Raw genomic sequence first — 18,031 nt, 5'->3', positions numbered from 1 at the left:
AGAAGGAAACCACAGCGCTGCACTCAATCTGCATTATTTCTAGTGTCTGTTCCTGCAATGGTCACTTTGAGCTTTCAAATGTACCGAGTATATATTTATACGCACACTTCAGCATTTATTGGGTTTTAATTCGCATCCCACGACGACTAAAATTTGGCAAATAGGCTGTGTCTGTTTGCAACAGATGCTTTCATTTTGGTTTGGTAATGTTATGCACATACATACAAATTAACTTAAAAGCATACTCTGTGTTGTGGCTTGCTGCTTACCTCAGAGATTCTCTCCACAGTTCGTCCTGGCTGCTTTATACTATTCAGGCCATGTAAAACCTCCTGGGAAGCTCCCTAGCATTCCTGCTGGGAATTCACTGGGAATAAAATCAGGCTATCGCTGCTTTACATCGCTCACTTCTCTCTGATCCAGCAGGAAGATACACAAGCGGTTCAGTTGGAGCACTGCATCTCCTTACAGTTCTAAGGAGCAGAACTGCTCACATAATCCAAAACACACGTTTGGATGCTTGGAAGCCAGCCTGAGCTTGGAGTAGTCCTCGGTTTGGTTTAGAGCCACCCTGTGCTCACATTTGGGTCCTGCAGGAAGCACCAAAGCCAGCACACAACAGTAGAAATGGAAGTACAAACTTTATACAGTTGTACTATGTTGGTGGTCCTCTTCTGCCAGCATGTACAGTTCTGCAAAGTGCTTAAACCACACACAGAAACCAAATTGTCCAGCTGTGTGGTTTTACTATGCCAGTTTCAGTGCTTTTACGACCACAAACTTGAGCAAAGTCTCAAGTTTTCCTGAAGTTGTTTGCCTGTGACTGTTTTTACCTGTTCTACCTTCGGTTTCCCCTATATTAGATGCTATAAGGTGAGTTCTCTACATGAGAAACACTTTTAAATTTGCACTTTTTACTAGACTGTTGCAGATTCAAAATTGCATCATTTTATTACATGTTGGCATAGAAGTTTGAATGTGACAGCACATCCGTAACAATTTGCTTCCTTACTAGCAAAGCTCACTTTGATTATGACTGGGTGCTTTTAGATCCACTGGGCAAATATAAAAGAATGTAGTGCAGACAGGAAAAATATCTCCCATTCCTGATGCTAGGAAGAAGATATTTTAATGTAGACCATTCTAAGTATCTGAAAGACCATATACAAACTGGGAGCACTTTAAATATGTTTATTCAGCAGCCATTACAATCAGCCTCCAAAAAACTGGAGTCCCCTCTTGTTTCTGAACCGTGTCAAGTGATGAAAATGCCAAGGAACATTGAAGCTAAACAGTGCACTCCTTTCTGAGAAACAGACATGTCTAACAGGGATTAATCTCTTTGAAAAGGCAAAATATAAATATATACACTCTAAATTCACAACAACAGTTTAAACACACTACATTAATTCAAGTTGGGGTAACAGTGGACAAATCCACCCTCATGTAAACTGCAGTCGTAAAATCTCTCTGCGGTCTTCTCCTCAAACCCTGTCCAGTTTGGGTTAACTGTGATCTGCCTAGCGCAGAGCTGAAATACAGAAGCGCTGAAGTGTTGAATCTCAGGGGCTGTGCACAGGACCAGGAAGTGGGGTAACTGATGCTCTGTTCTCTACACGTTGCTCAAGGCATCCACACCAGGAAGAACCTTACCTGTAAGCAGTTAAAACACAGCAGTGAGGTTAAGAACCCTCTTGCAATTGAAGCATTTAAAATAAAATTACAGATTATAGGTTAAAAATGGAAGAGACTGGCTCTACATACACTCCTTCATACACAACAGTGGCTCTTAGGGCATGTGGGCACGTTTACACTGTTCCACACAGTAAACACCTTTCAGGGCTGTAGTGAGCATCCAGAGCACAGATTCCCTCGACTGTCAGCAGAAAGACGCTGAGTGTACCACAGTCATCAATTCTCCATTAACAATAATGGGAAATGTCTACCCAAGTCTCTGCTTGTGTCACATCCAAACAGCCCAGATCTTTTTCCACTCAGTTTGATGGCAAACAGGTTTTTGGTTGGATCTAGGGAGTTGCTGCATATTTTCTTTGATCCCTAGTGGCACATAAAAGGAATTTTGGAGTGTGTCATGGAAACTTTAAGAAAGAATTAAGAAATGAAACCTCCTACAAAGCTCAAGTCTTTAAACACCCAGGTCTGGGTATTTACAAGCCTCATTCCAGCAGATGGAAGTAAGGTATATGCTCACCTTTGAGTATGAGGGTCCAGATTATTAAAGTGAAATGTTTTCCACAGCATTTTTAAGCCTTTTGTCCTACTTTAACTACAAAGAGAGACCATTCTGGTTTTGCTTTTTTCCAGAAATCCTACTTTTTAATGCTCAAGCTGTGTGGCAGCCCTGAATTTTAACACTGTTCACAACTCACTGGTTTGCTGGGTTTTTTTTCCCCTTGAATCTTCAGAAGCTTTTCCAATTAGGAAGACTTCCGTTACATTTAAAAGATCACACACACAAACCCACATTTTGGGCCAAAACTTAGACAAGTTTGTCCTTTTGAATCAATCAGTTGCACAGTGTTTCCTTCTAACCATCTGCATTCCTTCCCTTTCCCATCACTCCCTAGGCAACAGAAACAAAAGCTCTGTCTCGCATAGAACTGCTGGAAAGTACCAGCTGCAATGCAGTTTAGTGCAGTTTCTCTTCCACAGAGAAGTTGACAGCATTAGATAATTTACACACATTGGGAAACAGCTAATTACCAGAGGAAATGAAAACTCATTTAAAGTACAATGTTACTCATTAGAAGAGCCCTGTAAATTCTCACCATTTTGAACTGCAAGCACCCTCCTGCAGGTTGGTAAGTGAGCACTAGAGGGCTCCCGAAACCAGGGGATTTCAAACAATGCGCTGGAAAGGAGACTTCTGGCAACAATTCCAGATTATTCTGATGAGATTTCCCTAACAGCCACTGGGCATTTTAAGCAGTCTGGTTAGTGAGCCTCAGGGGATCATCTACAGAACAGAGCCAGCACGCTCCTGAGGCCATTTTATTTTCCATTCCAGTGGGTTTGCCATCTGGGAATGGCAGACTGTGCCCTTTGCAATACTCCCATTTTCCTTCCTCTCTTCCTCTAGGAGGCTTATGAAAGAAGAGCAGTGAGGAGGGCTCACTGCTCAAAAGCATGTGCAACTCCACATGATGGAACAGAAATGACATTCACTCTGTTGTTGTGTTTTCTTGAGTATAGACACATGGTAGAGCACCCAGAACTACCTGATCTGCTAAACAGGTTAAGATAAAAGAAGAGTTACCCTCTAGCAGTTCCAGGCTGGCACCACCTCCCGTGCTGACATGGCTAACTTTATCCTCAGTGTTCCACTTTGCACAGCAAGTGGCTGTATCTCCACCACCTGTGGTACAAACAAGATCAGAGACACAAGAAATTCAGATTCTCTTCTGCTGAAGGGCCACAGCCTTGCTACAAGCTGGTCCTGCTGCCAAACACTCCACATTACTACATACAGCAGGTTTTTAAAGCCCTGTCTCCAAGCTGAAGCACAGGTGAAAACATGAGGAAAGAAAACCAAATTGGGCAAGTATTTTTAGCATGATACTGGCAAGCAGAAGCTTCTCGTTGCATTTAGAAAGACAAGAGCACACACATACAACTTACCAATAATGGTGATGCTGCCCTTTCCAGTTACTTCTACCACTTTGTCCATCAGGGCTTTGGTTCCTTTGGCAAACTTGTCCCACTCAAAGACACCGACTGGACCATTCCACACAATCTGCTTGGCCCTTCCCACAACTTCAACAAACTTCTTCACACTTTCAGGGCCGCAGTCCAAGCCCTAAGACAAGCAAGAGAAGCCACAGATACGCTTACTGCTGGCCGTCATCTCAAGTCACCCATGTCTAGCTGGGATCTCAGAAGCTCCCCCTTCACCCATAGATACAAAGCAAGAGTTCCTCTCTGCGCACCAAGGAACAGATTTGCCAGCAGCTGCTGCAGTAGGGTGGAATGTGGTGTGGTATTGATCTTCCTACTATTAAGAAGTGATTTTAAAATTAATGTCAGATGTCTGAAGCCTTGGTTAGAAACTTTTGCTAACTGTACTTAAATTCCAGTCAAATAAAAGGGATTTCTACTGCATCCATATCTGAAAGGTTTAGAGGAATTTTGTTTTAATCCAACTCTTACAAAAGCTACTTTAGACTTAAAAATCCAGACCAAAATGGCTTCAATTTCATTAAACCAATATATTCTGTGCAGCTTGACTGTCTTCAGAAGCATTTGCAAAGGATCACAATGACTCTTTCCGTTCCTTTAATGTATCTTTCCCGCCCCACTGCTGCCCATTACTTCTATTAGTGCCTCGCCTATTAATACCCACCATCCAGCCAGCAGGAATACCGGAGGCCACTGTGGCTTCCCCGGTCTGTGCATTCTCATCAAACTTGTTTGCAGTGATGAAGTCAACAGGCAAAGTAATCTTCACACCGTTCTTCTCTGCTTTGGCCATCAGGTCCTTGACAATTTTTGATCCCTCTTCATCAAACAGAGAGTTGCCAATCTAGAGAAGTTAGTTGGGAAAAGTGAGAGAGGTGTTTGTTCAGTTACTGGTCATTACAGAAGAGAACAGCAGCAGTCAAGCTAAACTGCTCACACAGCTATTCTAGAAAGAGTACTTTCCTAAAGCACCCAGCTAGACATAGGCAGCAAAGTGACTGTCAAGTAACTTCTCTGTGCTCCCTGCTCTTGTAGAGTTGAGGTAGAGAGTTCTCAATACAATATACGAGGGACATTCTGACTATACTCTTCACTAGGAGCAGACACAGAATTGCTCTTTTCACACCTCCATGTTGTTGATCACTTTGAGGAAGGTGAACGCCATTCCACCACCAATGATCATCTCATTGACCTTATCCAACATGTTACTGATCAGCTGGATCTTATCCTGAACTTTGGCTCTGGTGAGAGAAAGAGAGAAAGAAAAATAATGAATAACAGCCACTGCCCCAAACTCCTCTGACAGAACTTAGTCTCTAGTAATCTTTAGCTAAGACAACATGAAGCTTTACAGGGACTTCTTGGATTGAAGCAGAATTCATCAACTGCTATTCAGTAATGGCAATATCATGACTGCAGCATATCAAGGCCATTCTGAGAGAATGAGCCAATAAAAAGGAGTTGTTGGGAGCAGGCAGGAAGGGAATCTGTCAACATAGCAGGCCAGCATTAAATAGCAACTTACAAGAGCATTATTCATCCCTCCATTTTTTTCCTATTTAAATATAAACTCTGTTTAGCACTTTACAGCCTGATTTCCCCTGTTTGTCCAGCACAGCAGAGATCAGAGCACTGCCATTCACAGCCACTGTCCAACCCCAGATTCTCTGTACCAGTTCCCACACACCCAGCTCCTGTAACCCACCACACTCACAGAACAGCTTGCAACTACCAGGCTGGTCTGTGACACAGAACTGCCCTGCGCAAAAGCAGATGACTGCTTTTGACATGAGATACAAATGGTAATGGAACAATACCAACATTACATTATGTAGGAATGGCAGAAGAGGCTGTAATTAGACACAGATCTCCCGTCTTCTCTCCTTAATGTCATGTATGGAATTTTTGTTGTTATCGAAAAGAAAGCTTCCTAAAAGTCTGTAGGACCCTGAGCTAAACCTAGGCTGGCAACCAGAAGACTTGCATTTTTGTCTTAGTTTTGCAGTGCCCTGCTTGGTGACATTAGACAAGACCACTTCCTCTTCTTGCTTTAGTTTCCCCATCGCTGAATGGGTAATCGTATGAATTTCATTAATGAAATGCTTTCAGACCTAACCATACACAACAGGTATTGCCTCTACAAACCCAATCTCACTGGTCACAGAGAGCTCTGTTGTAATCAGCCACTGATCCCAGTTTAAACCATGCAGTTGCTGATGTTGCTACACTGTGGGAACTGAATGGGTGAAGAAGCGTTGATGGGATGGTACAAAGCCACAGCAAAACCCTGTGAGGCCTGTCCTGCTGTGTTCAGCTCCAGGCAGAAAACATTAAGGTGAATTAGTTTTGTTTCTTTTCCTTGCACATACGCTGCTCCTGGCACTGAAGTACTTTCCTGCACATGGTCTTTCTTTGCCAACACAGTTCATTTCCAGTTTCCTTGTTAATACAGTTCTCTGTTCATTTTCTGGGCCAAATTTTGTTATATATAAGCAGTAGCAAACCTGCAGCTGGACCACATGTAACTTACAAGTGTGACCTCCCTGTGATGCAATCAAGTGAGAGTTGCTCATCTGCCAGCCCACCTAGGAACCAGATGCCCCATCAGTGGAAGGATGATGCTTTCAAACACATAAAGGTGTTTTCTGGCTCTGAACCACTCTGAGCTCTTCCTGTGACTAAGATGCAGTCAGCATTCATCAACCTTTGATCACACAATGAGCTTAGTATCAAGCTCCTGGACCAGGACATGCTGGTCACCCTGATCATGCACCTCAAAAGAGCTTATTTTGTTCCCATTGGATTTACACCACTTCCAGGCTTTACAAATAGGCTTGATATTTTAACATTTGGGCCATCCTAGCTGCTGCTCTAACTCAAACATCTGGCAAGATAACTAACAAACTTTCCCTTGGTGGTATACCTGCTACTTCCATCAAAGGCAATGAGCCAGGCACAGTGCTTAGTGATGGGTCACCTGCAGCTGTAAACTTTGCAAGGGTACTAATAAAAAGAAAACAAAGCATTGTTCAGTATAACTAAGGTCACAGAATTGCCAAACTTTATGTGAGAACTGAAAACTAGTTCTTAACACACACGTTTGGGTGCAAAGAGCAGTAATAAGCCACATACTTCTATCAAGAACACAGGAATGTCACCATGTCCCAGCTTTGTGTTACTTAGCAAAGTATTTTAATGCACCTGAAAAAGTGAAATACACCATCACAGAACCACGGTGCTGAACTAGGAACACACATGACATAAATCAGCAGCAATGAGAAATTATTTCTACACAGAAGCAGTCACTTGGTTTTTCGGGTTTCTCTGCACATTAACTGCTGCAGAAGAGCAGAGACCCATCCAGCTACAGCAGGTCACCATTGCATAATGACAGTCCGTGTCACTTTCCACAGTGCTGAGCCTGCAGGATGCTTGTACTCTGAACTGTGGAGGAAGGGTCACTGACAATGCTTCAGGGCCATCCTGTGTATCTAACAGGTCTTCTGGGTCATCTGTGCAACAAACTCAATTTGGGGAATGTAAGAGGTCAGGAGATACAATGAACTCCCTGATAGTATCACAGGAGTGGACATGATCAGTTAGCTCCTCTCTAATGACATCTTACAGAGATCTTGGGACTTACCTACAAATCTGAACTGCAGATGCCATTAAAGGCAAGCACTTGTTTGAACCAAGCCAAAATAGCTTTTCATTTCTTACAGAGGAGTTAAACAGAAATACAAAATTCTTACATTTCTTGAGTCTTACCCTCCAAGAATTGCTAAGAAAGGTCTCTCTGGACTCTCCAGGGCCTTAGCAAAATAATCCAGTTCCTTCTTCATCAGGAAGCCAGCAGCCTTCTGAGGCAGGTTGACACCTACCATGGAGCTGCAGAATAAAAAGAGTAAGGAAAGAAAAACTGCCTATCAGTACAGGTCCACACAGCCCTGTGTTTCACAGCATTATAAAGGCAATCCTTTAGTCAGCTGCAGCAGTGAGAATAGCTACCACCTGCATGAAATCAAATGCAAGGTTTTGTTTTCCTAGTTCGATAATGTGGCTGTACACAGTTTCTGAGGTTGTTTATGCACTATGAAAAACATTTATACTGTTTGGAGTGATCCAAAACACTGAGGGACAAATAAGCATAGTGAGAGCAGAAATGCCTTCCTGTGACAGCACTGGATTATGAAATCAAGCTCAATGGGACCACTGGAGTTTGCTCGAACTGGAGTTAGTACACATACCTAAACCCACTCCATGAGAATTACCAGTCTGGAGCTATTAATCTTTTGGAACAGAGTTCTGCTGTAATTGCAGGACAATTTATACATGCCTCAAGCAATAATTTTTATATCTTGAGAGCATAAAAGGTCAATTCAAGTTTTAGGAGTTTCAGCTGTCTTCTGTTCCCTGAGAGCATGAAAAGGCATATACTGCTGATGCCCAACTCCACTAAATCCATTACTTAGTAGCAAACACTTCAGAAGGATAATGGGATAAGCCCAAAAGGAAAACTCACTGAGGCAAAGCTTTATGTGTTTCCACAGCAGATATCATTCTGCAGTTCTGCCTGTGGAAGGAAAATGGATACACACCTGTGAGCTCGGTGGGCAGTTCCAAAAGCATCATTGACATAGACATCTCCCAGTTTAGAAAGAGAGGATCTGAAAGCCTCCACTTTTGCAGAATCGGCCTTGATCTAAAAAGAGAAAGAACAGGTTTTTGCTTTTCAGGTACACAGAGTTGATCCTGAAAATAAAGTCCAAGTAAGAAATCCGCCTTGTAAACCCAAAGCAATGAAAGGCCAGCTGGAGAAACACATCAGTTCATCATCACTGTATTTCATATGCTCTTTCCCAGTCCAGTAGGAGCAACAAAAAAGGTTTAAATGGTTTAAACTGCCTGAGAGTTTGTTCTTTCTATTACAGGCCTGAGTACTCTTCCCACTTCAAGTTTCTAGAAGAACAGGAACAAACTCCAGTGCTCCTGGCCATTCAGTCCCTCTCCAACAGATTTCCAGTTTTAGTGGTGAACACAGGTAATGCAGAAAGGGTGTGGAGAGACAAGGCAATGCCAAGATGCAACTTAAAAAACTCATGCTTGCTCACTGAACAAAGAAAGCATGGCCTCCAATTGCCAAAGGTAAAAGAACGAGCTCCTGAAGAACTGATTTAGCAATTGCATTGAGTTTTAACTGATAAATAACCTGCACATTACAACAGGACACAAAGAAAGCAGCCAGCATCAGAAAGCTGGAGATAAACTTAGTGTGTAGTGGGCAAGAACAGACACATGTCCAGGCACAGATCCAACACTGTGGGGACAATGGCAGGAAGGTGCTCTAATTAATGGCAGATGGGTTCAGCTTTGGGTGTGCTTTTATTAACATGGCCTGAGCAGATGTCAAGCCGAAGGGACCACAAGATTATAGAACTACACTGTCAACTGCTCCTTCACTGTGTAAAACCAGGCAATTTACCAAGAGACTAAATGCTTTTGTTAAGAAGGTTGTGAATGCTCCATCCCTGGCAGTGTTCAAGGCCAGGCTGGACGAGGCCTTGGGTGATATGGTTTAGAGCGAGGTGTCCCTGCCCATGGCAGGGGGGTTGGAATTTGATGATCTTAAGGTCCTTTCCAACCCTAACTATTCTGTGATTCTATGATCTGTAAGCAGGACACAAGGGGCTCCAAGTGACGGAGCCACAATCACTTGATCTGCTTTGGAAAGCCAATTTCTAAGCACCAGTTAGTAAACTGCAGTCTTGCATTGCTATTTCCATAGCACAGACTTTCACCTCTGTCAGGATCAGAGGCAGGTCTGTCAACAGCACCTCTCTTGTGCTCAACTGCAGTGCAGGCTTCTACACCCTGCTAAATAAGATGAAAACTACAGAAATGCACTTGGGACAGTTCCCAAAGCAAATTCAATGCTTGCCCCGCTCTTCTCCCTGCCACCATACTGGCTTTCAGTGGCACACAGTTTTAGTAATTAATTGCTGCATTTCTCACTGCCATCTGCAAGGGCTTACTATTTCTCTAGGCCGGGTTTTTAACTACAGGAGTCCTGTGTCAGCCCATAAAGGGCACCACACGATGTCAGCATTCCACTCCATACACTGAATCTGAAAAGAGTCAAGGCCTGTGTAAAGTCATCGGGGTCACCATCGCCAAGAAAAGCAGCTGTCTGGAGCAAGCGTTCTTCCTGACCTTCAAGAAAATGTCAGAGGTGCAAGGCAGCCTGGTTCTGGATGTCTGCTCTTAAGGCAGCAAAAGGGTTTAAACCCTCTCTGCTGCAGCATATTTAAGCATTATATTAAAACAATAGCCAGATAATCAAGAAATAAGCATCATTCTTACAGCTCCAGTAGCAATAAACCATCTCCAACAGGCTTTGGGGTTTTGTTTTAGATATCCCAAAAATAAAGTCTAATAAGAATCAGACAATTTCCTGTACAACCCTATTTTGCTCCTTCTTTTACAGGCTGCACCACCTTCATCAGTCATCTATAGCCTTTCACTTCACTTGTTTCATCTTGGAAATTCAATGTATTTGACTCAAAACTTTTTCACAGCATAGTACAAATGTTGGGACATGTTGAACTAAAGATCTCTGACACCCTTCTGGAAGCAAATTAATAAACGGGTTTAATACAGGCTGATGGTTTCTTGTCCTTCTGCAGCAAAAAAGGTAGTAAGAGCAGAGCAGGCATATAAAAAAGCCACACTTGAAGTTTTACCTTGTTCCCTGATGCATCCTTCCCTTTCCCCTCTTCTTCTACATGGAACCGGAGGTTCTCTAGCAGGATGATGGAGCCAGCTGCAGGATTAGCACAGGCTGCCTCCACCTCAGGACCAACACAATCCTTCAGGAATAAGACCTCCCTGCAAAAACAAGATGAACACCGTCATCCCACCAGTGACTCTTGCTTTCAGAAAGGAAAACATCCAGGTCCACTGACAGAGAGGCCTGGTGCATGCTGGATTGCTAATTCACCTGCCCATGAGTGCTTTAAGCTCCACAGCTACCGGTGCCAAGGAGAACTTCTCAGGCATAGGAACACCATCCGGACGACCTAGGTGACTCATCAAAACCACTGACTTAGCTCCATGATCCAAGCAGTGCTTGATGGTAGGAACAGCAGCCTTAATTCTGTAATAGCAGAGGAGAACAAATTCAAAAGGATTCAGATAGAGTTTACCAGGCAAACAGATTTAGTGACCACTTACACAAGAGCCTCAAGAGTTGTCCCTCAAGAAAGACAAAAGTAATGGAGGAGAAGAGCAGGGAAGAACAATTATTTCAGAAGCCCATCCTACCTCTGGTGCTTACACAGTTTACCCGCCCTCTCATCAAAGAGGCATCACCACCAGTACATCGCTGAAAGGGACACTGGGCTTCTTAGGAAACTGTCCTTGCTAGAACAAGCATCTAGGAGACTAACCACATCTCACAGGGCACAGCTGTCTCTATGAAACTAATCCAACCTACACTTCTCTGAGGGGCTGTAACAATTCTGGAGCACAGATCAGAAAGCATCAGCAAAATTCTCCATCCCAGCTATGTTTTCATACATTTCACTGTTATCTTCCAGGTGATGTAGGACATAGGAGTGAAATCCATTTTGTAATCTAAACCATGCTGATTGCTCCTAGCTAAGAAATGCCAGGACACACTTGAACAGAACCAGGCTTCTTGGTTTAGTCAGTGATTCTGAGCCAATAAAGAAAAAATGGGTACGTTTAGCAGTGAGCATATTGGGGTGAACAAAACTGGCACCTGCCTCCAAATAAGAGACAAGCAAGGCAAAACATTTGATATCACTGTTTCTAAACCTCGTGTCTTTGTATGCTAACATAAGCCAACAAGTTCACACAACTGCAGGGTAACCAGAAGGCAGAAAGTCTTACGAATACTACAAAAAAGTACAGCAAATTTTTACACACAGCCAAATGGATGTGGCTGTGAAATGGTCACAACATTTCAACCACATTTGAAGAATGAAGTTTAAGATCTGTATAATTACAAGATTGTTTTCTGTATGCTCTCCATAGTGAGAAGAAGCCTTGCAGTTAGTGTAGTCTGGTAATAGCTACAAAGGTTTTAATTAATTGATGACCTTCTCTGAGACACATCCAATACTGTGGTATGAGCAATGACAGGTTAATCATGGTAGTGTTCCAGGTACTGCTAAAAGAACTGGGCTAAAATGGGAAAGAAAACAGACTTTGGGGCTTCTATCTGAGATGGGAATTGAGACTCACCTCTGATTGTTGGTTATTTTGTGATCCTTCATTGGAACATTGAAGTCAACCCTAAAAAAAAAGAAAACAGAAATAAACACTTAAATTATTTTACAAAGAGCAAGGGAACCTGACAGTAAAGGCACTGGCTAGAACAGCAATGTGACAATTACAGCAAGATTTTTAGCTCTGCCTTGTGTACAACTTCTGTTTTGAAATCAGTACATTATCAGCCAAACAGAGAACAAACATCTGCTGGAATGACTTAGCAAAGCTGTGCCACCAAGGCATCCTAACGCTCATGGCAGCAGCAGCAAAGATGCTCAAACAGGAAATAAAACTGAGATTGAACACGCTCGCCATAACCTTTTCATTTTTAACAACGTACCCTTGGATCATGAACTAGGAGCTTCCAGGGGAAAGGAAGCAAATAATGAGAAGTGACACTGTGCTGTCTAATGAGGCTTCCAAGATGTTTGGCTGGATTGCCACAGCAAGCAGGCAGCCTCCAGGAAGTGGTCCAGTTATCACCTACAACTTTGAATTTCTGTCCTCTAATTTGTCTGCAGCCAAATGCTGGGCTTATCACATTCCCATTGGAAGACCTGAGGAGGATCTGGAGGTAGATCTTGCCCTACTCCTGCCAGCTAAAGGGATGGAAGGGAGGAGTTTCATCAGCCATTTCTCACTAGCATCCCTTGTGCCCACGTGCAGACTAGCAGCAGCAGCAGCAGGAAGCTGTGTTGTGTAACGCGAAGGCAAAAATTACTCATAGATCTACAGGAGGGAAGAGAACTGGCTGCAACAGTGTACCAGAACGAGGAAAGTGAAACATGGCCTTCGAGTTTACCCTCCATCGTTCTGTATCTGTATTAAACAGCAAGATTCAGTAAGTTACTTGAATTCTCTTGCAGCCTGCTCAGCAAGAGAACCAAACTGAAAGAACACCAAAAGCTGCCAGCAAAACAGGAGTAGCTGAGCAGAAAGGAATTGAACTGGCAGCCCCACGGTGCAGGGGATGAATTCTAGAAAGGGGAAAGAAAAGCATTTTTCGTGCCATTTTTATGTCCTATTATTCTAAAATGAGAGAATAAAAGAACAGTTTGCTTTACAGAGCCGTCAGAGCTACAACAGGAAGACACAGCTCACCCTTCTGTCCCACTGCAGGCTACTGAAATCTGAGCTCCCCTTAAACCCTTTCTCCTCCCCATTCCCAACTTCTCTTGAAGCTTACATTAGACTGGAAGTTAAGCAGGTTATGAGTATGCCAAAATTCTGATGACTACGAGAAGAGAAAAAAGAGGTACTGGTTTTAGTAGTAGTGAGAGCACATGGTGCCTCTGGTTCAGGGAAATGAGAAGCAAGCAGCAAAGACTGGCACCACATTTGCTGTTTCATTCAGTTTTAGTAGCTCATCACTGAATTGTAAAGATAGATTAAAGTAAGCATCAAGACCAAGAGCTGACTTAACCCATCCTCTGTCACTGCAAGGCTGTTCTCTGCAACACAACTTGGAAAAGGTACAGCCAGTCAGACTGCAAAAAAACCCAAACTCAACTCTTACAGAGATAAAAGGGATCTTTTGTTCACCAGATTTCAGAAGCAGGTGTGAATTCCGAGCTAGCTTCTTCACTCATTACAGGGCTGGTTTCTGCCAAGCAAACTTCTAGGGAACTACTACGTCTTACAAACTAAGACAGAGACACGGTGAAAAGTGGAAACTGTCTGGCACAGACTACAAGAAAGATATGTTTGAGTTCTGTTCTACCTGCGCACTCACCGAGCAAGGTACCAGCCACACAGCAGTCACATTTCAGTGACCTTGGACAAAGAACCCCGCAACACGAGCACTTCCAGCAGGATGTATCATGACATAACTCAGTGCCCTTATCTCCCGGAATCTGGCAGCAATTCCAACGTTAGGCTCTCAGCAGGCCTTGATACTTTATAAATAAGCTATAAACTCCTAGTTTAGTGTTTTACGACAGGATGTGCTGAATACCTGCGACTTAACTCTTGCTGCAAAAAGCGAAATTATTATTTGATAGGGGTAGAGCCATACTTTCACTTTTTTATTGCAATGGGGTTTGGATTTGCATGAAAGAGGGAAATGGGGAATAGTGCTCCCCCGGTTTTCCTCTCAGCCTGTGGATGATACACGTGCATTAGAGCGATGCACCAAGGAGGAGCTCGGTGGATCCGCTCCCGGGAACCTCGGCACTGCCAGAGAGAGCGAGGCTGCGTGCACAGCCCTCCGCACAAGGCATCGGACATGTTTCTCTGATGGGTAAGTCGGGATGTACGGAGCCTTTCCAAGAGCCAGAGAACGGGAAAAACAAAACCGAAATCCCACCGAAAATCATTTCCCCGGCTCAGACGAGCAGCCGAGGAGGGAGATGACTTGCTCCTGCCTGGGAAAGCGGCGTGTGAACCCGCCCAGCCCCCGGGCACCCGCCCGGCCCCACCGCAGCTCGGAGATGGGGCGAGTCAGCGCCCGCGGGGCCCAGGAGGCCGCGGGCGGCTCCCACCCTCCTCCATCCCTGAGAGGCACAACCCTCCCGCCCTGCTCGCGGGACTGACGGCCGGCCCCGGGACAAGGGCACCAACAGTACCGCCGGGGACTGCCGTGGCCGGGCCGGGCCAGGCTGGACCCTTCCTCCCCTCACGGCACAGTTGGAATGCCTGAAGCGGTCCCCGGATCCTCACCTCATGACGACCCGCTTGCCCTTCACGTCCACCTTGTCGAGAGTGAGCTTGTTGGAGAGAGACATGTTTGCTCCAGACACTACACAGCCGCACACTCCACTCTGTTCCGCTGCCACCTGCCCTCTGCCGCAGCGACCGCCAGCACCACCGGCACACAGCTCGCCCCGCCCCTGCCCGTCAGTGATTGGCCCGCACTGCCCGCCGCGCATCACTATTGGTTATGCTGCCTGCCCGTCAGCGGACCGCCTGCCCCTGCAGGAGGCCTGGCTGAGGCGGGAGGCCCGGTCACGTCCCGCACGCAGCCGGCGCAGCCTGTGGCGGCCTGGAGTGGCGTTACCTCAGCGGCTGGGAGAGGCGTTACAGCAGCGGCTTCTTCCGCCCGGGCCCGAGACCCGGTGAGACCCTGCCCCAGGTTAAAACACGTTTGATTATAGGTTCAAAAATGCATCTGCAAGCGCACCACGCTCAGTGTTTTTTCTGGAGCACAAGGCAGAGCGGTTCATGGCAGACAACAAACCTGCCTGCCCTAACAGCAGTTATGTTCTTCCAGCTTCTGGAAATAATCAGCTATTTGTTTTGTTTCTCCTTAAGTGTTTTTGTACGATTTCACTGAAATGAATCCTCTTTTATTTCCAATCTCGAAACTACTAAATTAATAGTTCTGGGTCTTATTTGAGGATAAATTGCCCATAATGGTTGAATATGTGTCAATTAGCAGAGGCTGGAAACCTTCACAGTCAGTACTTCTGTCTGGTGTAGGCCTAGCAACACAACTGAAAAACCAATGCACAACCTGGGATATTTTTAAATGACCTAGTTTAATACTTTACAAGACAACTAGGAAAAACCAGGAATACACTTCCCAGAAGTGTGGTTTATGTGGTGAGTTCTTTTTTGTTGTTGTTTTTATGCAGACACTGCTGAAAAAATCGTGATAAAGTTGAGTGCCTGACAGAGTGGTTCCTCCCTGACAGAAAGGCCAGATTTAGGGGAAAGGCTACAACAGATAAGCAAAGGGCAGGGAAAATAGAAGAAAACAAGTGTGCCCTTACAAGAAACAAAATAGGAAGATAAGTAGAGAGGCAAACCAAAGCATTGCTCACACATGGATTAAAACATCCAGCCTGCATGGGCAGAAGAGCAGGAGCATCCTGCTGCAGGACTTGTCAGAAGGCTTGGAAAAGCCTGGATGGGCTTCCAAGACAGGTTAGAGACATCAGTTTACCCAAGTGATACGGCTAACCTAACCGCAGTAGAAGCTGAAATGACACGTGGGAACAAAATAATAGGAGATGTGAAATCCTCTATTACATGGTCACTTTGTAGGAGGAAAACTTCACCATAGCATATCTGTGTCACTGTGGCTTATCATCTGTAGCTATAAATCATATAGTCAGGGTTCAAATTAAATTAGGTCCAGTAATAGTTGCAATATTGACTTAGAGTAAACGTGGAGTGTATCCGTGGGTTCCTGAACCTGCAGCATCCATCAGGATCTTTGTGAGGCAGAAGACCTGGACCAGTGAGCAGGGACATCTGGAAGTATCAATGTTAATGCAACATCCACCAAGGCACAAGAGTCAAATCCTAAGTTGATCCTGAATCCTTTCCAGCGCCTCTGAGTGCTCTATTTTCAGATTCTCTTTCAGGGTTTGTTCAGCAAAAGAGCTGTCTCAGGAGTAGGAAGCTCCTGCACGCAAGTGTGGCTGCTAAGAGCTGCTTTTACCCTCAGAGTCTTAAGGACAACCAATGCTCAGTTAAAAGGACTGGCTGAGAGGATAAGGAAGTGATCCTGCAGAACCACGGGTGCTGTAACAATTTAACTGTTCCGAAGCTAGTCTGTTTCCTTGTCCCTGTTCTTTGTGCTGTGCTGCTTTCTTCAAAAGCAACAGTTAAAATTCCACAATGCTGACTCAGAAAAGAATGCTCTTTCGAGCTGCAGTCCACAACTGCTTCCTTGCAGTATCTGTTACTTTCCCTAGTAAATGGACGCATTCATTAGTAAAAGGCTTTAATTTAAAAAGCTTGCATGACACCTCCTAGGGGTAAAAAAGTACAGAGAAGAAATGTCACAGTGCACGGTATGAACACAGTAACTTGAGCAGCCACAGTTATGGAAGAGAACTATATCCTGCAGCAGCCTGAGGAAAGGGAACAGTGGGACACTTGCTAATCCTGTTAGGACATTCAAGAATAAAGGACTAGGCAAGCCTTAAATAAAAATGACCAGGAACACTCTACTACAACTATATAGTTCTGGTAGGCTGGTATTGTAGAAGAAGCCTGTAGTAATCTGAAAACAAAACCACTGTGACTTACAATGGGCAGAACTGCAGCCATAGTTCATAAGGTGTACTCTGATTTTATGCTTGCTTGCTTTTTCTCTCTTTTTTTTTGTGAAGAACATGAGATAGGTGAATAGGGAGGATGTCACATGAGAACTTGTAGTGGCAGAACATAATTCCACAGGGGATAAAGCCAGGGCACCTGAATGTGTGTTATAAGAAAGTTACAAAGAAAGGGGAACTATTACAGACATGTTTGAAACTCAAAGCTCCCTTCCATGCTTGAGTCACCTTTCTGTCCTTCCCTCCCATTGTGAAATATTTAGAATACACTGCAAATATTTAAAGAAAAGAGCCTGTGCAAACAGTTCAAAATCTGCGCTTTTAAATTAACCAGTTCAACAAAGCCAGGACTGCAAAGGACTGAAAACAAAAACCCCACAGACCTGGTGTTAGATCTGTGACCATTCCAGGAAGTAATTTCTAGGAATATAAAACAGAAGCTACACTTCAGACTCACAGAGCCCTTGCCTGTGTGATCCTGTTTGCTTCATTTAGCCAAAAGGAATGGGATTGTGGCAAGTTTAGACAGATCCCAGGCTTTGGTTCACTGGAGTGCACATTTACATAAATTAAACTCAAGGGCTGTAGCTTGGAGACCCATAATCTGCATCTTCATCTGTATTGTATGACCCAGCCTTCAAATTCCCTGCTTTATAACCACCCTCTGTGTTATAAGCTTCCACTTAAAAACAGGCTTCAGCACAAGTTCTAAGCTTTCTCTTTGCAGAAAAGGGACATTGGGGTAGGTGGGCTGCAGAGGTGACACCCCACCAGAAAGCTAGTATCAGCACTAAGTGAAAGAGGGGAGATGGGAGAATAGAGCTCTGCTCAGCTTTTGTGTTTGAAACTATCAATGGGAAACAGCTCCTTAGAGAGCTCTGCTGCTGGTATAGATCAGGCCTTTTGGACAAAGAAGATGTCATATTTTGAGGCTATTTTGTGTTTGCCGTGAATGGCTACTGAGGTCACCTCTGCAGGTGACTGCACCCACTCTGAACTCAAGAATTTTACATCAGGGAACATTCATTTGTGTGCTT

At 44.3% G+C, this 18,031-nt stretch overlaps 1 protein-coding gene across 1 annotated transcript; it reads right to left on the bottom strand.

Moving 5' to 3' along the window:
* Window positions 1–1,176: 1,176 nt before the first annotated feature.
* On the bottom strand, window positions 1,177–14,805 carry PGK1 (phosphoglycerate kinase 1). The gene is made up of 11 exons (XM_061361865.1): window positions 14,647–14,805; window positions 11,962–12,012; window positions 10,694–10,849; window positions 10,437–10,581; window positions 8,295–8,398; window positions 7,465–7,584; window positions 4,823–4,937; window positions 4,361–4,540; window positions 3,640–3,817; window positions 3,278–3,376; window positions 1,177–1,653 (listed from the first exon to the last, which is right to left on the bottom strand). Exons 1-11 carry the CDS (start codon window positions 14,709–14,711, stop codon window positions 1,613–1,615), a joined length of 1,254 nt encoding a protein of 417 aa, XP_061217849.1. The 5' UTR covers window positions 14,712–14,805; the 3' UTR covers window positions 1,177–1,612.
* Window positions 14,806–18,031: the final 3,226 nt, after the last annotated feature.

This window comes from Neopsephotus bourkii, unplaced genomic scaffold (genome assembly GCF_033783945.1).
Source record: "Neopsephotus bourkii isolate Nb327-2 ecotype Australia unplaced genomic scaffold, CSIRO-AGI_Nbou_v1 NB_1067, whole genome shotgun sequence".
Lineage (NCBI taxonomy): Eukaryota > Metazoa > Chordata > Aves > Psittaciformes > Psittacidae > Neopsephotus > Neopsephotus bourkii.
Note: the sequence above shows the minus strand (reverse complement) of the source record. Positions and strands in the feature narration are given on the sequence as shown.